Genomic DNA, 24,470 nt, shown 5'->3' with positions numbered 1-24,470 from the left:
TGTCTTGCAGTTTAGTAAATTACATACTTATTGTTTCATTGTAGTACCCTGAAAACCATTTATTTGGTTAAATGCTGCTACTTACTCTTAAAGCTTTTCTTATTTTTAAATAGCTGTAAGCAAACATAAGAGATTCTTTCGTCACTGAGATTAATAATAAAAACAAAACAGCCCAGTGAACTGAAGTACAAGGAGCATTTTGCTATGGAAATTACAGATTTAGGAGCTTTCACCATAATGATTTCTCATGTGAATACAAAAACAGATTCATTCTTACATTAAATCTCCTTTGTTAAAAACCTTAACGTATTCCAGAGTACTAAAAGCTGCAGAAGGTAGCCTGAAAGAGCGTGGATGTGCATAACGTGAGTACACACACTCCAGCTGGGAGCACTAGAGTTACGCCCTCAGAAAGCCTCCCCCAGCAGTCCCATACACACCTGGACATGAGTCCAGTCCCTCCCCAGGGTGGTGTACGTGTACAGACTGTCTCCTTCCACATGCTTGTCCTAATTTCTCCTCTCCTCCCTCTCACTGCCAGCTGGGAAAGAGGCGAATCACTGAACCACGATCAGTAGTGACTCCCCGTATCTGCCCTGTTCCCGCATGCTGGCACAATTCTCAAGTGCAGTCCTGACCCTCATGTCTCAGCAGTCGTCCTCATGAGGCACAAGAGGGACCCAAGGAGCCCTCTGAATTTGCCCTTACAGGGAAGAAGTAGTACAGAGGTTCAGTGACATGCATGGCCGTCTAGGACAGGGCCAGAACCCACGTCTGCCTTCAGAGCCTCGCCTCCAGTTTAAGAGAAGGCAAATAGCTGATGTGAAACCAGAGATGAATTCTACAATTGACAGGTTTATTATAGACAGGTATGGTGGACTCTGAATGATTTTCAAGGAGAGCCACCCATTTTCATTTATCTTGTCTTGCCTTTGAGGATGATTCCTGCCTCAGCACTGGTGCTGACCACCCAGTCCCACCATCTGCTACACAATTCCCAATCCCACACAAGTTAGTGAGGGGTCTGCATGAGGCTCCTTCCCACCTACTGCTGGCAAACCAGACACAACAGCAGGGTGGTGGTGGGATTAACCTGGAGCTCCCCCAGTACTCAGATTTCTTATGACTCAGGCTGGAATAAATGGTGCATCCCTATCACTTCACATACTCAGATTGAACCATTTATTTTCTCTAGAGCAACTTCACTAAAAGCAACAGTTTTGCTTCCTTGAAGACACTGTTTGCAGGTATTCTGGGCTAGAATACAAACAACTGAAAAACTCAGAGCAAAGGTTAATGTGGAAATCCTCTTGAGAAACTTATATAAAACAGTGTGCATTTCTTCTAGCAGACTATTTAAAAGATGTCAAGCTCACATTCTCTTCTGCTCAGGGACACTGGAACTGTAACCAGTGAGCCACACTAGGCAGAAAGAGCATGCTCAATTGAATAAAAGATGAAGCATTTCCTCCTAGAGTGATATCTCTGGAAACGTGACATCCTCATCTTATGAAAACCACTAGCCTCCTGTAGTCCCAGCTGATGTTAGGCAAGACCAGTTAATATTCAAACCTCTGCAGAAGGCTAATATATCCCAAGCGCCACCATTTCAATAGAGATCACAGTACCTAAAATAGCCACCACCTCGTCGTCCTGGATGACTTCTAGGGATCCTGAGACCACAAAGCAAAGTGCATCAACGCTTTCCCCAGCATGATAGATGAGGTCCCCCGGGGCACAATGGATGGTCTGAAACTCCACAGCCAGGGCTCGCAGGCAGCCGTCGCTGGCCAGCCGGAAGGCAGGGTGCTCATTAAAAACTTTCCGGTTTAGGTGCACGCAAATATCTGCTCTCATGTCCTTTGGGCAAATTGAGAGAACCTGAAGGAAAGAAAGACGAAAAATAATCAGCTAAGAACATGACACCGCAGCAGTGCGTGCTTCATGAAATAAGTGAACGGGTGGTTTCGCCTGGGTGGATCTTAAGCTTCTGGTGGGAGTTTTATCTTGAAATGGGGTAGTATTATTTTTCTACCCATCTATCACTTTGAGAACAGGTGGAAGGGTGATGTGGAACAGAGGGACTATTCTGTTATTCTTTCACACTTGCTTTCCAGAATTGCAGGTGGCACTACCGTGTCCCTTTTGTGGGTATCCCTCCAGACTCGGTGCCCAGACCATCCGCCCACTGCTATGCTCAGTCCCTGCAGGAGCACAGGATGGACACTCAGAGCTGAAGAAGCTTGAAGACATGCAAAGGCAGATCGCTCACAATCAAAACCACCAGATTTTGATTTCCCATCTGGAAACCTAGTCTTCAGAAGCATTGATGTAGGTGACCACTTACCAACGTGTATCCGAACACACCTAGGGTTTAGTTTCAGCACTGTACAGACAAATAATAAGTAACCTGCCCTGGAGGGCTTACAGACTAGAAAATCCAAAGAGTTTGAGACTAGAGTAAAAAGAAAGTACTAGGAAACCGTACGAAACGCAAAGTAAAGGTGAGTGAAAACTGCCCTGTGAAGGTGAATGTCTTTACCACAGATCAATTAAATAAGGCCTTTAATTAAGTTCTTACCTTAAATAGCTTTCCCTATTGAAACAGTAACACAAATACACCTGAAGAAAGAAAGTGAAAACCTGTGGATCTTATTAGACATGTAAACTGAGTGTTTAATATTTGCACACCAACCTAAACACACTAGTGTCCTTATAATCCTAGAACGCATGTCCCTCGCTGTGTGGTAGCTAATTTCACTGAGAAACATATAAAGCCTTGTAAAGTTTTGCTAAGATAAATAATGGAAAAAGGAATAAGAGGAAGAGCGCTTGGAAGACTCATGTAAAGAAGAATGCAGATCAATCATACTGATTAATTTCTTACTGTATGGAATTAATCTGGCAGCTTGCTCTGCAGACAGTGTGGAAGAGAGGGACATTGGGTCAATGCACTGGCTACCACTGAATAATAGCACGTAGAGGGGGACTCTCGTAACCCTGAATAAGCTTTGAGGCGAATAGTCATATTAACTCAGAAGTAAAGCCATGACTTTCATTTCTGTTTAATGCAGAAGAGGTATAAAACATATTATGGTAATGTATTACTTAGAGATCCGAAAGCATAGAATGAGAAAATAATAAACAATTTCTAGTTTAATTAATAACCTTTAGTCTCTTTCTTACCTCAATAGATCAATAGACAACCCAAGTACCTGTTTGCACATAGATGCACAGATTCCCAGGCTAGAAGGGGTTACTGCAACTATCTGCACTAATCTCTTGCATTATGGGTCAACTCAGACTTTTCCTATCAATCCCAGAATACCTGGTAAAATTATTAAAATTATAGCCTAGTAGGCCTTGATTTAATGCCTTCAAATTATATGGGTTAGTTGTTCCAATGGAGAGCTACCCTCTCTTTTCAAACGTGCTGTTTCTAAACTGATTTTTTTTTTTCATCTAACAGCCAGAGGACCATATCATATTGTTCTGATAAAAGGCTTGCAAACACCAGAAATCTTTTCCACATTCAGTTGTTTATAGAATCCAGCCAAGTTATCTTGAAATCTTATCTTGAATAAACAAGAGAGACGACGCTTCCTGTGTCTAACACTGTGAAGCACAGTATCTCTTTGGAAACTTCCCCATAGCATGAGGTTTTCTCACTTCAAACAACCATCCCAGATCTAACAGCTAATTAGTTCACATTTGCTTTGATAGAGACTAGGTTAACTTTGCTTAAAGCTATTTTTCTGTAATCAAATGGTGTAAAGAACAAGTTCAAATACCCTGCCTACATCTGTTTTATCATAAAAACTAGTAATAAACACATCTGACAAGACATATTCTCCATAAACCATTATTTGCATTAGTAATAATGTCTTGTCTGAGTCACTGGTGACCATATCCCTTATCATCTTTTCCATAATATTATTAGGGGCAAATGTCAGTTTTACAAGCTTACACTTACCTGAGTCATTCCATTTACCATGAGAAATATGGAGACACCTTAGTTTTTTCAGTTAAAAAAAAAACTACTTCTGGATCAAAAACTTCTGGATCAAACAGAAAGTTCATCTTTGTTTTAAAATATAAAAATGCCACCTTTCTTCTTAATAATAATTGAATGAAAAAATGTGCTTTCTTTGGCATAATGATGGATGATTTTTAACATTTTTATCTACTGTTGGGCCTAAATCATTTTTAGGAATGTTTTCACTAATGTAACTGCTTTTGACATAACAAGGCCATGAGCCGTGAATTCTCAAACACTGCTCTTAGGAAAAAATATGTGTATTTGATTTACAAATTCTGTCTTTTAAGCTTCCAAACTGCAGGAATAATAGTTGAAAATTTTCTTAAATGCATCCAAAATTGATTAACCATTGCAGAGGATGTTACTGTAAAGTCCAGACATGTTCCAGGACCCTTTGTTTTTTTTAAGTGTAAATTAACTGTGTCCCTGAAGAATAAAAGCCACTCGGATGCAAAGTAGCATACTGTTTCCTCACAAATACAGAGGTAAGTACAGGGAACTAGAAGTGAGCACTCAAAGCATTACTCTTTTTGTAGCTACAGCAAACGTATTCATCGTCACATCTTGTAAAAGGAAGAGTCAGAAAAAAAATCCATTGCACAGAAAAAGCCAGTCTTTAGCATACTTCAGGAATTCACTGATGTCATGATGAAATGATTCTCCTAATGACATATTACTGTATGGAGATTTAACTTATCAACAAGTACAACAGTAAATGAGGAATGACCCAAGAGTTAGCCACAGATGAATAGTTTTTATTTCAGTTTTATTGTCTGCTACTCTGCTAGTACTGAGATCTGAGAGTGAAAAGGATGACAACTAAAGAAATATTTAATATTGAAAGACTTGGCAAAGGGGCTTTGACTGGTCAAGACAAATGTAGATATACACAGGGGGTGGGGGAGCAGGACAAAGAAAGACAATCTCAATATTAAGTTATGTGTTTTCTGTATGCTCCAAGGACAGGACTTCATGAGCTCCAACCTGACTTTGCAGCACTACTTTTTGTGTTTACAAATACCAACATCATGAATTCAGGAGAATACTCACAGATGCCATCGGCTTCTCTGACTATTAGCTATACTGTAAAAAGGGATCGTGGGTGACACAGATTAGGAGTAATTTTCTTGCTTCCAGAAAAGACATAAAGTGATATAGGATCACACAGAAGCATTTGGAAGCTAACGATAAACATTCCAAAGATCATAAGAGCAGAAAATGATAAAATGAGCACCTCAATTTCAGATAAACATGCTTCTGAAAATGATCCTTTATTGGTAACACAAGAATTAGACATTCCTCTTGTGAAATGCTTACTAAGATCTCAGCATTTTTAAGGCAGCATGCAGCTAAAAAGACACAAACTAGTAGCAACTTGGTTGCAGGTAAGTCTATATGGTGAAACAAATGCAACACGTGGGTGTAAAGAAAAATTCAGTTTAATGGAGAAGATAAACTGTAATGCCCAGTTGATTGTTTCACTGTTAGGGAAATGTCTCTGGCATTTATGTTAGCAGAGGGAAAGTTCAGCTGGGACTTTTGCTCAAGTCTGTGTATTCTTTCAGCAGCATATCAAGAAACCACCAAGACAAGTTTCTGAAGAGAAAATTTCCTTAGAGGTTTCAAGACCTTTCTCAGTGAAAGCTGTAGTTTATAAGTAAGGAAGGATATGAAGGTTGCTGACTGCAATGCTTTTACTAACTGATGGTTTTGGAGCACACGACTTGGAGCAGGCTGCCTGCAGGGACCAGATGCTTGTGCTGCTACAGAAATTGCTCCATAATAAATCTGTAGCCACAGACTTTGCAGTCAGCTTTCCCATATGCATCCAACCATCATAAAAGAACAGAACCTGCTATGTTTTGAAACAAAATCAGAGGAGAAAGCTGAAGCCTCCCCAGAGGAAAACCTTCTCTGTCTGCATAAGCTGCATGTATTTCTAACTGAAAAGAAGCTAGGCTTCATGCCACATGTGAACAGCGCACATGTATCCACAAAGATCTGAACCATTATAAAGCTGAGAGAAGAGAAAGCAAAGCACAGAATAACACTTATTACATCCCTTATCTGTGTAGAATTAAGCCTCCTCAAAGTCAGTATAAAACAACTGCTGGGCTTTGCCACCAGCACTCTCCTGCCTGGCACCCAGTTGATACAAACCCCAGCACAAGGGGACTCAGTGCAGAGATTCAGCACTGGCATCACCTCCAGAACACCCTACAGAGTATGTAAAATGCTGGTGGTGAGTGAAAAGCTTGTGGTTGATGCAAGAGATGGGGAAACGCAGTAACCAGCTCTGGAAGACTCACAGGAATTGGCACAAAATGTCTCACTATCTTTTCTACTTAAGATCTGGAAGGGGGTGGGGTGTTAAAATTCCAAAGGAAGTTCAATCTGATTTTTTTCCTCTCCCATCCATTTCCTCAGCATGCTCAGGCAGTTTAAGATAAGCCCCTTGAACAGTTCAAAGAACTCCACAGGGAGCAGAGATTATGAAGAACTCAAAGAAAAACAAATGAATCGAAACAAAAACTGTACAGATTAAGAATGTGTCCAAATAATAGCTTTTAGGAAGGGTTTAAGTATTTTTTTTTAAACCTTCCCCAGCTAGAAAACACTACGGGATGGCTTAAACAAATATTACAGAATCTGTTAAGACTTTTTAACAAAGAGGACAGGGACCAGTGAATCATGAATGATATCTATTTGCAATTCTCTTTCAGCACACAAAATTCTCACTTTCTCGGGGTTGTAGCTAGGAGATATATTGACTGATGTTCAAATGAAGAGCTTAAGCAGTCTTAGCAGAAGAATAACAAGGACCATTTCTTAAATGAGTAACAGTAGCAAGTATCGGAGACATTTCGCAATGTCAACTTCAATAATAAACTCTTCTGACTTCTAACCTGCTATATATTCCACAGATCTCTCTTTTTATTTTGCGGAGAAAGGCCATTCTGGGTTCTCAGACATATTCAGTACTTATAATCAAGGTCAGACCTTTAAGGAAAAAAAAAAAAGAAAGAAAAAAAGCACTGTTTTCTAGGCACCTGAACGAATTATTCAGATTTTTAGAAGGTTTTGGCTCATTTGAGCATTGAATTCTTTTGCAGACATGGCTAAAAGTGTTACATTTGGCACTGAACTGGAGCCAAAGAGACAAAGGTAAGAAAACAGCTGATGAGCAAATCACAGAACATTTTCCTGTAATAATCAGATAATTTTGGAAGTAGATCAAAGGTGATGTATGCAACTGAGCAGTTATTAACCCTGCATGCATTAGGGTAATCTTTAATACATCATTGAATATCTTGGCACTAAGAATTGAATCTAAGCAGCAATGGTGTGTTCCATTTTAAATGCACTGCCTAACATCCAAGGTCACTTGGATTTAGCTGCTCAGATCTGAAAATCAAGCCTAGTAAGGTCCACTTGTTTTTCTTATTGATGATACATGACCTGAACCAGTGATCAAAATGCTTAGATTTAGTACTACAGTAATAAAATTAACCACATTTTAACTGAGTAAGAAGTTAGAGACATTCAAAAAGTCCTAGAAACTGCTCTAGATCATGTTAAATTCAGTATTGTCAACACAGATGGAGTCTGACTAAAGGTCTGAAAAACCATGGAAGGATGAGAAGCAGCACAATGTGTTTTAAGAATTCAACTGGTTCACCAAGACAGTACCTGTTGTATAATGCACTGAGAAATGTAGCAAGAAGCACACTAAAAAACATCCATTGATGACACAGTAGCAGATCCCAGGTTGTCTAAGTTTCAGAACAGTTAAGGATTTCATTGTGTTCAGTTTTGCTATAACACAATAGTTACATGACCTTCTGATGGGGCAAAGGATAGCAGACTAAAGGACTTTATCATACAAATCTGCTTTTTGGGTAACAGAAAGCAAAATAAACATCAAAAAGAATATGGCTTACATCAAAGCATCTCTCAAGATCTTCAAGATTGTTTGGATTGACAACTTTTGGCACAAAGGTCACCCTTGGAAGAACGGAGTTGATCAATGGGTTTTATTTCATGCTTCTGCTGACAGTGGCTTAATTTTTTAACATGCAGCATTATGTAAAGATATCATTCAAGGGTAAAAGTATTAAGAAAACAGATCAGAAGAAGACAGAATCACAGAACGGTTGAGGTTGGAAGGGACGTCTGGAAGTCCCTTAGATGTGGTCATTCCCCTAAGATGTGGTCTCCGGAACTGACAGCCCCTCTGTCAGTTCCATCCCCTTGGTGGCCGTGCTTAGGAAAACATCCGACCCATCCAGGCAGGTATTTCTTCCCCCAGGCAAAAAGTTCATGAGCTGCTCTACAGCCATGGTTTATAGACTTGGTGTTTCCTCAAGTATGAGAGGTTCATAGTTTAATCTCTGTCAACCCAAACTCAACACATCCAAGAGGAAGAGATCATTGTGGATAATCTTTCCTGGCTCTGCACAGTGCATGCTCTATGTAAATGATCCATACCATCCATTAAGGTGAAACAGAAAGCCCCACTGGTGCACAGGCCCTGCACTTGGACCTGTGTGAAGAACAGTGAGACCCTGACCATCTCTCCTGCAGCCCGCTCTCCAAAGAATTGTGGATTGCAACTGTACCTGGTCCTAGCTCAGCTCTGTGAGGTGAAGGGAGACTTCTTGTTCACCTCGTCCCGATCTGCAAGGAACGACCAACAACCCCGCCTCTACAACGAAACAAAAATACTTGTCCAAATGGTTTTTACCTTCCCTCTTCAGCAGGGGATTGTATGTAGCTGTCACACCTAATTTTGTAGAAGTTCTCTTTGGCCATGAAGCTTGGAAGCCTTCTACCCCGGTCATCCAGGAGAAAATCCAGCCAGCACTTACAGACACCTCTATGTGATGGGGCACTGTAGGAATGGCAGCCTCATTCCACTAGTTTTCTCAGGGTAATGCTAATTCTTACTACAGCTCTTGAAGATCCTATTAACAGCAAACACAACTAAACTGCACTGTACTTATGTAGATTAAATGTTTAATAAAGTTACAACCTGAGTCTATTTACCATAAACCTATCCCTCCTGAAGGAAAGCTTAGTGGGCCAGCAATGAATAGTTTTAACAGTGTTGTTTTCCCACGATTTCTATTTCAGTCATTTCAATGTGGAATTGGCTCTCATTTGAATCGACATTGATGCTTAGGTTCATACTAAATAGAACCTTTTTTTTATTTCAACCTATGGCTTTTCTGAACAAATTGACTGTTAAAACATGACAGACATTCATTTAATTGCTTTCTGAGCAAATCCTAAGCCATACAACAGCATGGAGGTCAAGAAGGAAAAATCTTTGGGTTTTACTGACATTTCAGAACATTATCATTAGATGAGACCTTGAGACATCTGCATGTAAGTTAATGGTTGTTCTGCTTTCATGTATAATGACCTATTTCTCACAGAAGAGCTAATACCTATAAATTTTTCATTTGGTGCCTAGCAGATTTCAATAAAAACTTAAGAGGTTTGAATTCAGTGTGTGTTTCATAGATTATTACTGTAAAGAATTTTTTCCTGCTAAAAATTGGCCATATACAGAGAATGCACTGGTTCCTTTTATAACTCTCTCTCAAAAAACATATTCTGCTGTGTGATAAATACTGTTTAAGTATATAAAGGCATCTTAGTTTTCTCATGTTCTTAGTTCTGCTCATTATTAGATGAATAACCCTGAAACCTGTAGCATTAAACATAAAAATAAACTCCATCTTGTCTGAGCCACTGTTAACTGCAGGAGATAGAGTCCATGTGCATGTACTACATACATCATCCCAGCTGTCACAGGAGGGCTCTAATGTTTAAGTGATTTAAGATTATGGATCATAGGCCACTTGCTTCCTCTTAAGTAATAATAATAAATACACTAATGCTTTTAGTGTCATTGTTAATTCCTTATTTGTGAACACTCAGAGACACGCTGAAGTGCTGTGGTTTGAAGATGGGATTTGAAGATGAGCTATTCCCAAGAGGAACAGGGAAGCCTATGCTTAAGGCACCATTGCTCCAGTGTGGGAGAACAAGACCTCTTCCACGTAATGACAACCAATGGGGGCTTTAAAACAAAGTTCTGTTTGGGACAGCCTGTTCTCACGAGCAGCAAGGACTAGATCCTCATTAAACTTTCTCCATGTGTAACTTCTGCTTTGCCTTCAGTGCATATCTGATAAAGGATTCATCCTTCCTGATTTTAGCCAAGATCGTCTTTGGGACTACACACCGAATGTGTCGTTCAAAGATAGATATTTGAGTTCTGACGCAAGAAATCTACACATGTTAAATGGTAGGAATTCCAATTAAGTTATGAACTATATTTTAATTTCAAGCATATGAATTTAAAATCTTTAGTTATCAAAGAAACACATACGCGTATCTATTTTTAGTCCTTCAAATTGCTAGGATGGTTCATCACCATAGGAACCTACTGTAACACTCATACAAGAAATTTCATTCTTGCGTACGTTAATCTTCTTGTCCTTTGAATTTGGATTTCAAAACAAAGCCATTTCAACATGCTGAGTGACTGAATGAAATGTATTATAAATTTGTGGCAAATGATGTTGCAAAACACCTTCCATTGTGACAACGCAGATGTATTTGGAACAATTTAGGATGTAATAATGTATGTTAGGTTGAAAAACATCCATTGATGGTGGAAACTGTCTGAGCTGTCTGATGGAAGCTGAAAAGTTTAGAAATTCCTCGCTAATTACCATGTGTCATGAGCACACATGTTTTGCAGCAAAATACGAAGCTTATTGAAAGGTTCGTAAAAATTAAGGAGAATGGGAAATCATTTGATGCAAAAATATCCAGACAACAGACAGGTCAGAGTCTCATTATTGGAGCTCTGAAATCCAGACTGGAAGGAGCCCCTAAGGTCGTGTCCAGACTGTCAGACAAAGCAGTGCAGAGAAGCTAGTCAAGACCTGGGGTAGCAATCCCATTTTCCAACATACACTGAAGCACTGTCTGGATTTAGCAGCTGAGCTGCAGGTACAGTGTAGTCCTGCTAGCCCCACTGTGTCTATGGGAATAAATCTGACTCTACACCTGTGTACCCTGGGGGTCCCTATAGTGTGCTCCCATCCCCTTGCTGCTCTAGGGATTGTACAGATGGTTTCAACTTAAATGCAGAGGGTTTTACAACAGGCTTGAAGGGCTAATGAAGGAACTAATGCGAGAGGAAGGATCCACTCTACATGACTAGTCTCTGGAATTGTATCAATGTTCCCATCATTTCTCAGCTAGGATTTACAACATTTTCTAATTTGTTTTGGTGAAGCACATCACAACACTGTCCTGAGTGGAGATAAACATAGGAAAGCTGCCCTTTTACATAACAGCCTTCTTTCTACCCTTACCCTAAAACAAATCCTCACTTTGACTAATGTTCTGAAATCAAAAGCAAACTGCTGCACTTGTACAGACTTGGGGATGCTCAGTGCGGGCACTAAAGGCTGCTGGTGCTGTTGCTTTTGCAGACTTGCAGGCTGTAGGGGATACAAAATACCAACATATTCAAACCGGTGCTCAAGTTCTTACGTTTATCTTGTCTCTGTTCTTCTGTAACATTGGCTTTTCTGGGAAGTTCGATTAGATGCAACTACTGATGTCCAGATGCAGAAGTTCCTGAAATCCTTCCACTGTTATAAATAGGTTTTGGATCCACGCCTAAGCTTAGGCAAGTCTTTACCAAGGGAAAATTGTTAAAAACCTAAGTCACAGATTTTACAGCCATATTAATTATCTAGCTAAGCAGCCATTACTATCTTACAGACCAGAGAACACTGCTTACCACGAGCTGAAGATTATGGCTCTAACTGCATTTTTATAATCTATAAAACCGGACATGCGGAAACTATGGAAGGAAATTTCAGTAATTAAAGCATAGGTTTTCCTCATTAACTGCAAAGCATCATTAAAATCTAATGAAACTGTAGCAGAATAATACAGTATACTGGCTCAACTGCAAGGAGATAAATGCAAATGAGAGTTGAATTTTCACATGTTTTTGAGTTTACACAAAAAGGCTGAATGCATTTACAGTAGTTTACAATAGAAAAGCTCACTGTTAACATTGTATGAATCAGCATTTGGAAGTTAGGGTATTAGTGTATAAGAAATTAACATATTAAAGAATGTGGTACACTGAAGTACAAGAACCAAAGAAATCAAAATCTGTGTTGCTTAACACTTTTATATTTGCGATGGTAAACTGAATTTCATTGCAGAAAATGAGTATGATAACTGTCGTTGCATCAGTATGATGTAAGACTAAATTTGTCGGTGTAGCAACTTATCTTGGCATATCCGAACAAGCTGCATCATCATCCCACATTATACAAGAGATTCGGCCAAAGCAAGAACTTCAAAGCTCTGTGAACACTATTCATTTTAGGACATTAATGTGCTATGACACTTCCTCACCCTCCCTCGGAATATTGCCTTCTAAGTTCTCAGACGTTAAATCTTCATGGAAACTGAAGCCTGAATGCCTTATTTCAGCTGATGTGTATCAGCTCCATGGAAGTCAAAGGAGCATCCCCAATCTCCACTGAACAAAAAACTAGACTTAGATCTGTCATATCTTACCTACATTCAAGGTATTGCAGGTGGAAACCCTCCCATCTGACTTCAGCTCTCTAAAATATCCAGTCCAAGGCTAGACAGACTCCACTACACAAGTCTTGGAGACAGAGGCCCTGAGGACAATTCACTAGGTCTGTCCTGGAACAGAATGGATGAATCACTCTGAAGACAACTTTTTCCTTTACTTGACTTTCGATGACATCTAAATGACCAGTCCTTTCTGAAGGCTAAAGTCAAGTAGGACCCAGCACAGATGTCAGCAGTAATACGTTTTTAGTATCTCCCTACCAAAGGCCTTAAGTTCTAAGTGAGAGATTTCAGCTCAAGAAGATCAATCACTACTGCCATTAAATCCTATACTAATTAGGTTGATGACGATGTCCTGGGCATCAGCAACAGGTCCAAGCCAATCAAGCATTTCATTGCAACTCACAGATACCAATACTTTTCAGAATAATACTGATGTAAGGTTTGACATTAAATTATGTCCTCAGACTAATTTGAAGACCAATTTCCTGTTGATTTCAATAGTTAAGTACATTAAAATTGTTTAGTATTTTGGTAAAGTCAAACTAGAAGACAGAAAACATTTACCATAATGAAAAATAAAGGCATATTTCCAAAGCAGCACAACTTTTTTTAAAACATCCATTTTTTGATCCAATGACAACCACAATAATGGAGTAGCATGCAGTTAAGACTTTGTTAGTAAGTTATATGCTGTTATACAGTTCTGTTTCTCAGGAAGTACACAATGGACACAAACTCTTGCTATCCAAATTGTTACCTCATGTACTCATACCTTCTCTGTGTCAATTCCTTTAGACATGGACCAGGTTGAGACAATATAATCCATGACTCTTTCACTAAGGCCTTTTGGGACTTGATATAATTTCAGGAAATCTCTCACATTGTTAAGCATCTCATGGTATCGGTTGGTGTTGGCATACATCTGCTGGAAAATGGTTGTGACATTTCCAAAAATAGTTGCATAAAGAAGAGCTGAAAAAAAAACCCACAAAGATAATTAAAAATAAATATGCATGCTCCAGTAAAATGCTATTCATAATTAAAGAATAATTTCAAATAAATTGATGCATGGTTACAAATTAATACAAATGTATAGGAGTGAAGGTGTAAACTGAAGATTTCAGTTTATGGACACAGTCTCACATGTGTACACATAGAGTTATTTATTGAACCTACCCATAGAACTCATATAGCCAGTCAAAGCGTGTTAACTTACAGAATCAATCACAAAGAGAATGTCGACACAAGGAGTTATTCAAAAACAGCTAGCACATTTTTCAACTCTACACCCTGTACTAATCCAAACTGATTTTCAAGTGTAGCTGAAGCCTGCCAATAACCTTGATGGCATCATCCCATCAACGTGGCTCTCACGTGAGATCAGCTAGCACATGCCACATGTGGAGTGGCCTCAGTTCCAAAAAAAATGAAATGAAATGGAGGAGAAAGGAACCTGGGAAGCCTTGCAATGGGATACTTATAGAAACAGGCCCTCTGTCAATAGCCAAGGGGTACACAAGACAGACTCGGAGTTGCACTTCATAGTCCAATTTTACAGCCAGTCCCAAGCAGATGACTTGGGTATGTCATGTCAACTCCAGATGTCAGAAAATAATTATTTCAAAAGGAGAAAAATGAGATTAGCAAACAATGGGAAGTCCCATGTGTACCTCACTGCCACTAAGGCAGGAGGAGGACACAGTAAAGTAGGAACCAGTACTTCAAACCCACTCCTGGCATTGCCTCTGCTGGTCTGATTCTCTCTTTTCCAACTGTGCCACCGTAACTGTCAAGCTCAGCCAGCCGAACTGTGCAACACCAAAGAATGACATGCCATATTCAACAAAACCACACGTTTTGAGTAAGCCTTTCCAACTGATAAGGCGTTGTACTCTGTATCCCATTACAAGTGTGATGCACTGAAACACTGTTTGATGTAGAATGGTTAATTTCTGAAACCTAAATTCGACAAAGCATTCAAGTAAAAACTTAAATGTACACCTTTGCTTGTATAGTGGTGAATTGAATAGTGGTGAATTGAAAGACATTCTTAAAACCAAGCAGGTTTAAATTTTCTTTTTGAGTCACAATATAATTACCCTTGCAAGAAAGCCCAAAATGACATTCTTCCATTAGGTAATCCAGGTTTTGCAAAAAAGAGAATTATTCTGATTTCTCAAAATGCCAATGCATGGCACTTTATTTCTGCTCTTGACGTTATCAAATACAAAGAAGTATGCCTGTCATTTTTAATAATCTTTGCTCAGAGGTACTGTATAGTAGAGTGCAGCTATGCATTTTCACATTGCTTTTTTAAAAAACAACCACAGCCTACAAATGGGAAGAAATAACCTGCTGTGAAAGGAAAAATGCCTTCTCTCTCTCAGCGCATAATGTCTTCCCTCTACACGTTTCTGCCTCATTCCAGAAAACTCACTTTGTTTCATACTCATTTACTATTGTTTATCACCCCTACTTGAGAGGTGACATTTTTAAAGAAACATGGTGCTTTCCTAAAACTATGTAATAGAAAAATCGTACTTCCATTTCTCACTGTGCTTTTTACTATGTCAATATAAAAATTAGATGATAGAGTTAATCAGAAATATAACGTTCATTGTTTCATCAAAGTCAAAAGGTTTTTTTTCATCTCAACAGACAAGATTGTATCGAACAAAGTCACACAGCATGAAGTACAGATGAACATGAGGCTTCAGTTTTAGAGAGCACAGCAGATTAATACTCTATGTGATGACCAAAAATAAAGCTCTTTGCAAGGGTTTGGTCCTCCCTCCCCAACCCCTTTGCTTTACTGATTGTTGTCTCATATCTGCTAGCCACTAAAAGGTTTTCTGTACCTCTGTGCCCACTTGGATATATAGCAATACTCACATAGAGAATAAAAACTTAAGGATTATAAAAAATGTAGATGGAAGAATGCCACATGACTTTTTTTTTTTTTTTCCAAGCTTTCTCTGCTCCTTTGGACTTTATAGGAAGACATTCTTGATGAAGTGTCACTTCTGTTAAGTCTGACATCCCTCATCCTTCTGAAGAACGCTTGATGATTTATCTTGAACTCGGCTCAACAGACGTGTGAGTGCAGAGTATCTCCTTCCTTGCCCTCTGATGTCAGATGCAACCCGACACCAACTGTGACTACAAAGGTAAAGAGAGGTCAGGACTGGCCCCACAACCCTGCCTTTCTGCATGAGTAAAATGTGTACAATCCTGTAACTACACCTGGACTGCATATGCAATTGCTGTGCACACAACCCAACTGGACATGCAAACCTACACAGAAGACAGGGGCTGACCGAAAATGTGACATAGTGGCCTGTCACACAGTGGAAAAAAGAGATTCAACTCTGACATTTGCCAGGTTGGAAACAGCTAAGAATGCCATGGCAAAAACAGCTTGTTCTGAAGCAGCCAGCATACATTTCCTCCTCTACAAACAAACAAAAAAACCCAACTCATTGGCAGAGACAATATGTAGAAAATACTCATCTGGAAGAGAAATTCTGTCTCTGTGCATCTTAATATAGGGCCCTAGAAAGTTGTACCTAAAGAGAGTATGTCTGTTCAAGAAATTAAGAATAGAATAAATCACTGGATCAAGATTACAAAATTGTTGGAAGCATTACCCCGCAGTACCTCACTAAGCCAGAACTCACAAGCCTACACGCCACAGTCTGCACAGACAAAACTGGCATTATCCTTCTGTTGGAAATCAAAGCTTTCCACCAACTCCTATTGGAAATGGTAAAGACACACAGCTGAGTTCATCTACATATCCCACTTCTCTTACAGATTACTGCAAGGCAGAGCAGTGGCAAACATGTAAGGGGAACCTATTTAGATCTTCAGAGCTTTGAAGCTGTGCCTCAAAGACTACTTGCTCATGGTGCTTCCCTATGCCAGCACTGACCACCGCTGCGGTGAGTTTGATGAGTTTTGGCGGAGAGCACATTTTTCATAATTCGGTACAAATAATCCACCTCTCTCTGGAAAGCAGCTCCCCATCCCCAGACGATACCTTAAAAAAAGGGGCAGGGGGGGACACGACACACATGACATTGAAATAGCTAATATTTATATTTTAGCAGGTCTCAGTGTGCAACAAAATGACTTTATGCTGATAAAGAAATCATTTTCACTGTGTTTTTAAACTTGCTGGGGCATTGTCCTCCACAGGGAAAAGCCTGCTTGTCAGCGTGTAACGGGACAAGGTTAATGCCCCTTAAAACCACAAGTTACCTGCCTTCGGTCTTCTGCACCCAACTTCTTTAGGCTGGGGTGGTTGCATCAGTGGCAAACACAACAGGGACAGGCCAGAACAGGGAGATGAGCTGGGCCAGCTCCTCAGCTGGCAGAAATGCCTCCGCTCAGGGAAGCCTCAGGGCCTCTGGCACCCTATGGATTCCCCTGCGCAGAGACACACACCTTGGGGCCTCTCTAACAGGCAGCTAACCCTGCCTTCCCCTCTCAGCCTGTGAGGGTTTAAGGTATCCTCAGCACCTGTAATTAATGAAGATTTCTCCAAGCACCCTTACTTAATGAGCAAACGCCACAGTGCCAGGTGTGAACCTCACCCCCTCACCTCTCAAAAACAAAGGCAGAGGAGCACTACCGAGGGCCTTTCTCTTTGCTGGATTTTAATTACTTTTGGAGGGGGGAACTTACAGTAAAGATCATTTACAAAAGGTTTTGAAGATTATGAAAATACTGTGCCTCTCTTGATGGCAAGAGGATTTAAACAATCTGTAAAGAAATCTCTAGAAGTATAACACATACTTCAATAGTTTTAATTTAGTCTCTCCTTTTACAAGAAGCTCAGGGGAAACAAGGAAAATTATGCTACACAGGCTGAAGGGGAAATTACCCAATTTCTTGAGATGACTGGTTAGGTCAGACTACATTTATTCTTCTTCTATTTAATGAATCGCACATCTCCAGAATTTTTCGTTTCCTACAGTCATGCAATGCTCACCTAATTGTCCTGTGTGTGTAAATCTCATTCTTCACTAGATTTCATGGTGATCAATTTAAAATAATGATGTAGAAATATTTCTTCTCTGTCCCAAAACTGGTTCAACTGCTATTTTAATTTCTATTTTTACTCTTCAGTGTTTAAAATAAAAACTCCCCTAAATTAAATACAAGGATCTAAGTGGTATATATTTGTATATCTAAAATGTGTGTTGCTATACCGTATTTGTACATACATAAAATATTTTTGAACGATTTAGCATAAAATATTTTGAATGACTTAAATAAACCTTTAGGCCTGTTTAAAAACAAGGAATTTTCTTTAAAAAGACTCAGAGTTACCTAAATTATCCCAAAGCATTTCGGATCTCATATTATCCTGACTGCATGCTAAATAGGTCCAAATAGGGACATCTGCCTTTAGGAACTGAAGGCTTGATTGAGAGATCTAATTTTCCCTACAGTCTGCTACATGCTAGAGTATTATTTAATCTAAGCATACGCAATATACCTTTAAACTAATTGTAAAGAAGAAGATGAGCCCTTGATCCTGGAAAAATACAGATACTTATTTTTGCATGCTGAGGCTACCTGCACCTTCTTCAACAAATTTCTGGAATTAGGCATGCATGTAATAATATTTGATTAATGTTCTTCAAGCTACATCTTTCAATAGAGAAATTAGATATAAACCCAGCTATGTAGATAGAAGATAAAATTAGATATAAGCTCAAAAATGCAAATGTGTGATTTATTTTAAGTCTGAGCAGTTTTCTGTTACACTTTTCCATGTCACCTTCATGCATTGGATCATACTGCAAGACGGCTGCAGGCGCTATTCGATGCAACACCTGGCAGCACAGTGCAGTGTCTACCTCCCAGCTGAGCCTGCCTCTGCTACCATAAACACCTTCTTTCAATCCATCAGCATTATTCAACGAAGTTTGTTACGTGGAGAAGAAAAATCCTTCTAAGCCCCTTCTCCCACCAGTCCCACCATCTTATGGCAGTTTTTGTCTGCCTGCCCCATCCTGTCCTGAAGACCCAGCCCTCCACCTCCACCCCGTGTTGATGCTCCTGCCAGCCAGTTCTGGCAGTGAAGGCACCGACACAGCCCCATGGTTCTTCCAGTCTGCAAAAGGCCAAAATTGATTTTGTATCCTTGGCCCTTACAAAAATTATGCTGTTAAAATACACTCCCCCATGCCTGCCGTGCTGATGCCAGTTTTACAGCAGTGTTCAATCAGTGTCCTAAATGCAATTGCTTCTGCTTCACAGGAAAGAGACATCAACATCAGAGCACACTGTCTTTCAAATTTTATTCCCAAAATAACTTAGTCCTAAATAAATAAATAAATCTTTCCTCCTATTACACCTGTAGCCATATCATTGCAATTTCTCACGCCACATAATCCAATACATTTATCCTCTCATAAGTCCCACCAAAGCATTGTCACCTCCAGTAACATCTTAATTACCGCACTAGCCTGAATCCATCAGCCCTATAGCCTATTTATTCTACAGACAGTGCCTGCATCCAGATGTATGTTCCACATTGCCAATGCAGGGAGGTGGTGGCCCTCCAACATACCTCTAGCCCACACTGCAGTTACAGAAGATGCACAGCTCCTCTGCAGGGCCAGGTGATGTTCACCCCTGTTTTTCCAACTCAACATCTTCCTGATACTGTAGTCATGCAAACTCTAAACTATGATAATAATGATAGATCTGTAAAATCCCTGTTCACACTGATGTGATATTTGTTTGACGGAAATTAAATAATTATGTAATTACAAGGATCATCAGTAGTAAACTATAGGAACTGATACTCGCTGTTCTTCCCTTTATAGGGGACACTGTTTGCACAGCAGAGTGGAACAGCTGTTTTGGATGCAGTTATGCATTCTGCATACTTTATGCATAAATCCTTATAAAAATAAGGGATTTCAACTGCACTTGTACAGTCACGAATTTTTAAATGGTGAAACTGGGAGCATTTTTGTTTATAAGAGCACTTAGAAAAAGGAAAATATTTACTTTAGAGCTCCGATGCCTCTTCACCATGCAAATGTGATGAGTTATAATTTGGCACACAGTTACAATCTAAGACTGGCCAAATTGGTACAAAACACAGTACCATGCTTTTACTGAGTCTTAAATGAAGGCTACCATTATCCGTAGCTATCAGTATGTTCATCTTCCAGCCCTGAGGAAGCGATGGACATTAGCAGAAGTTGGCTAACGTTACTTGGCAGCAAAGACAAAAAACTCCTGAGGATAAGAGGCCAAGAGCTGCCTGGGTATGATGATGCCGATGCCTAACCAGCTTGAAGTCACAGCTCACAGACAACATCTTCCCTGCTCAGCATCCCCTACCACAGCCACCTCATGCTATTAGACCACTTTGCGCTGGACATCAGACATACAGCCTTGCACGGGTTCAGTGGTCTTCTCTTGGCATTTATACACAATTTCTTGCATTTTCTTTCATCTGGAAAGTGTTGTATGTCTTGGGTCTGCTTCTCCCTCATTGTATTATTCAAGGATAGTAAGTGCCACATGGGCAGGCACAGCCTGAAAAACAGCTGTGGGTGGTTACGCTGCAACAGGCAACAGGGCAAACAGCATTACCCTTTGTTAACTGAGTAGAAAAACTCCACATCGCCTGAAAAATCCATGTCTTGTAGTGAAGGGGCCTTAATTGTGGAAGATTCTTCCTTGAGAGCTCTAGTGTAAGAGGCTGAGAGTTAAGCTTTTTCTACATATTTGATACGCAGTGGAAGTCGCGTCTAGTGGGTCATAGCCTTTGGTGGTGATAAACAAAGGTTGTGACAAGTTTCTATTTATGATAAGAGTATGACATAAATACAGAGAAGAATTACTAAAACGAACCAGACCATTTCTTACACTAATGCTTCACTATTCTTATTTCTCCAGAAATTCATCACCTACGCATGACACATCTAGCATTTGACACACTGGATAAAGTCCTGTGCCATGGTAAATGTTAATTGCAATGCAATTGCTTCCCTAAAGGCATTACAGTAGGTGCAGAAGGAAAGTAGAGAGGAAGATGATGACCAAAATTCATGAGAATTATGTTCACCATGAATGCTAGCAACTCTATGCCTCCAGCACTTTGCCCCCTTCCTTATTTATCATTTTCTTTATATCGAATATTATTAACATTGTCTCATTTCCATGCAAATCTCTCCAGTATTTCCAAAAAAAAACCTCAGTTGTGTCTGTCAAACAATCACCTACCCATCACAGCAATTTTTCTCATTCCTTTCTCCATCAAAGAAAGAAAGAAGCATCTTTTCCAGAGTGATTGGTCCTTAGTGTTAGTACTAGCCTGCACTGACACCTGTGGATCAAAACCATCCCATGTACCCTCCTCTGCCTGCCTCGCTGTGTCAGATTTGTCACCAGGAACAAGCATAAGATACACACAGTCTCCCACACTACTGCATGGAAGCATGGGGACCAACAGCATCTCAGAAATGATCATTTCCAGAAAAAAAGTTCTCTGAGTAAAGTAGGCAGCTGTCAGTATTAGCATCTGAAACAAACTGACAGCTTGTTGCTAGATTGGGCCTTTTTTTTTCTTGCATTTTTTTTTCCTTTCTTTAACATTTTTAAGGAAATTTTTTAATGGGACACCAAGTTCTTGTCACATTAAGATGAACTCAGGATAGCAATGCTGCCGGAGGCACGATGCCAGAACATCACTTGTGCATTGAGGAACACCACCTAAATTGCCTGTCTTGTTAAAATATAATAGGAAATTTGTAAACACACCTTCAAAGTATTGGACTGTGCTGGAAGATGTTTCTAGCACTTTCCTCCCAGGCTCTTTCCCCCCCTCCCCCCCATGTCAGTGTAAAAAAATTGTACTGTATAGACACGATGTATATTAGAGACTCACAAAGACAAATACATATCCACATGTACAAATATATATCCACATATATGTATGCACAGGTACAACTGTATTCAAAAGTAAGGTGAACGCACAATATGAATGGGCTCAGACTTTCTGCAGCTGTTAATTTTCCTTTCAGTCTTCTAATTTGCTCATTCTTTTAACTTCTCCCAAATCTAACTTTGTTTATTCATTTAATTAGATGTTCAGTTTTATCTCAACACAATTAATAAGAATGGGTTTGGAACAATTAGACAAATGATCTCAGCTATAAAACACAGACCATGCACAGCCTTGAGAGATAAGGAAAACACAGCTGTTAGCATAACAAGAGTATCGCTTACACAATATCTACCTGAAAACACTAATGAGACAGAGTTCAGGTAAAGCAGTGCTGCTTCTATGCGGCAGTTCCCTCTTTCTGTATTTTAATTCATCAGCCTGAACTCTGTGAGGATAGATTCTGTATGTAATTATAGGGTATTTTTAGAAGGAACAAAATAAAGCACTTAATACCGTTAATATTAAAGGCCTCCGATCTGGAGATGACGCTTACATCCCATTATTTTCAGAATAATTCTGCTCTGCAAAATGACCACGAAACTGGCTTAATTGAACCAAATTATGTTTCTCACTTGTGCAAGTCATCTGCAAAGACTCCTTCCCTCAAATTTTCCCTCCTGCACAGAAACGAGCAAAATTTTGTATCCAACATTTTCTATGGTGATGCTGAAAGTCTGTCTCAAATTAAATGTGCCTTCCCTCAAAAAAGCAAGAGGGAAGAAAAAAAGAAATTCACAAAAAAGTTTAAATAATTCACCTTCAGGTTTTACAATGCTAAAATAACATATCAAAACATTTTTCCTCCTGTCTTTTTGATTTGAAACCTTTGGAATCTGAACAATGGAAGAAAATTCCATTTTGATGCAAAAAACGTATTAAGCGCATAAGACAAAATGGAGCATTCACTACCTTCGTCACCCCCTCCCAAAAACTTATCATATTATAGAATCATAGAATATCCCGAGTTGGAAGGGAGCCATAAGGATCCCTTCTCCTGGCACCGCACAGGTCTACCCAAAAATTCAGACCATATGACTAAGAGCACAGTCCAAACACTTCTTAAACTCCGACAGGCTTGGTGCTGTGACTACGTCCCTGGGGAGCAATGTAATATTTTCCACAAAATGCATACCCTGAGCTCCTAGCCCACTGCTGCCTATCAGGGCCAAGGCCAAACCCTCTCTCCTGTAGGTTTCCACTTTATCAAAACATTTGTGCCTAAGACTGATGTGACACCTGCTCCCTGCTTCCACTAAGGCCATGCCTGCATAGGCCGCAGAGCAGGGCTAGGCCTCAGCACCACTCCAGATTTGCTGGAATCATTCTGGTTCCATCCAAAAAATTCACACTAACATTTGCAGGCTTTAAAGGTGAATTCTCTTTGCTATGCTTTGATTATCCACTTTGGAAGCCTGTCCTTTACTGCAGTATCGATTTAGCTGTGGCAGATGCTGAACTGTCCCTGGGCCCGACAGCTTCTTCAGGGCCTTTCTGCTGGTTGGAAAGCAGTCAATAGCCCAGTGAAGCCTAGCTGCAAAAATGAGCACATTTTCCCCTTTTACAGGCTACACTGCCCTTTGCCAGTACCGCAAACAGTTCCACTGAAGAATAACAGCATGGTAAAATGGCAGGCAATACCCTAAACCTATTTTTCTATTTTTCATTGGTGGAACACAAAGCCAGACAGCAATGTATATGCAGAAGTGGACATCAGCACTCCAAAGGTCACAGACAGGCCTGTTCTCAGACAAAGCAAAAGCTGTCTAAACGCTACATCAAGCACATTTTCTCCACTATTTCCACCAGTCCACCAGCTCTCCAGAGCTCATTTCTCCACAATACCAAGCAAATTGACACTGCTGGAAATACTAGTAGCCATTGATACCGTCCTGGTACAAGGGTTTTACGAGTATTCAACAGAACAGCAAGAGATTGCATACACTAGCCAACCAAAAGAAACAAAACAAGTCTGGCTTTTCACTTCAACCACTGTGCACAAATTGCCAAACACTGCATGACTATGTGAGATGGGAAAAGCGTCTGTATTTCCTGGCAGCCTCTCCTGGAGCGCTCCTCTTCCCTGCTCAGCTCCTTCTGATCAGCACTTGTTCCTATCTGATTACCTCTCTGTTTTCTTGCTCGCTATTCCAGGAAGGAGATGCTGGAATTAAATTTGCTGCATTTCCATTCCAACATTAACACTAATTTCACTGAAGTCAATGAAATTACATTGACGTCTGGAGAGTATCAGAAAGGAATAATTGAGTGTATTTTATCACTTTCCTTTGACTTTTTGCGGTTGTTTCATAGCATTTTAAAATGTCCCATTTCACTAAAACCCATTGCTCTTGGATCCTGCAATAAAGTTACCCTCTTCAGGACAATGGTGTGCTCACTGTAAAGCTCCAGAAGCTGTGTGGAAGATGCTTGAGATGCATATGGCCCAAGGAGCTGTGTACATAGACAGAAGTAATGCATAGCATCATACCAACTGCCCACTGAGGCCAAAATCCTTCCCCTGACTGCAGCCCCTTATGGATACTTAGGTTAAAACTACAAGAAAGAAGGTGTGCATGGCATTTCCTTGATTTCCATGAACCCAGAGTCCAGGGACTTTCTAAACTGCCCATTGCATCCAAACTGGGTATTTAATAGCCACTGACCAGACTTTTGCACTGAGAATACCTAATTCCTTTCCAAAAATCTATTTTTTTTTTCTCTCAACAAAACATTACATGCTGAGGTATTTTGTCTTGCCATTCTGCAAGTACTGCTGCCCCAACCTTGACATCAGCC

At 40.0% G+C, this 24,470-nt stretch overlaps 1 protein-coding gene across 4 annotated transcripts in view; it reads right to left on the bottom strand.

Moving 5' to 3' along the window:
- The window catches only part of KCNH5 (potassium voltage-gated channel subfamily H member 5), a 169,911-nt gene that overhangs the window by 48,015 nt on the left and 97,426 nt on the right, over positions 1 to 24,470 (bottom strand). For all 4 annotated transcript variants that reach the window (XR_014585357.1, XR_014585358.1, XM_083839157.1 and 1 more), the window contains exons 8-9: positions 13,467 to 13,666; positions 1,629 to 1,881 (exon numbers count right to left, since the gene is read on the bottom strand). Coding sequence is in view for 2 of the 4 variants with exons in the window: in XM_083839157.1 (XP_083695283.1) it covers positions 1,629 to 1,881; positions 13,467 to 13,666 (453 nt within the window). In the remaining 2 variants the exon portion in view is untranslated. The remainder of the gene's footprint in view (positions 1 to 1,628; positions 1,882 to 13,466; positions 13,667 to 24,470) is intronic.

The sequence above is a fragment of the Anser anser genome (genome assembly GCF_964211835.1).
Source record: "Anser anser genome assembly, chromosome: 5".
Classification (NCBI taxonomy): domain Eukaryota; kingdom Metazoa; phylum Chordata; class Aves; order Anseriformes; family Anatidae; genus Anser; species Anser anser.
The sequence above is the reverse complement of the archived record's forward strand: the minus strand, read 5'-3'. Positions and strand labels throughout refer to the sequence as shown.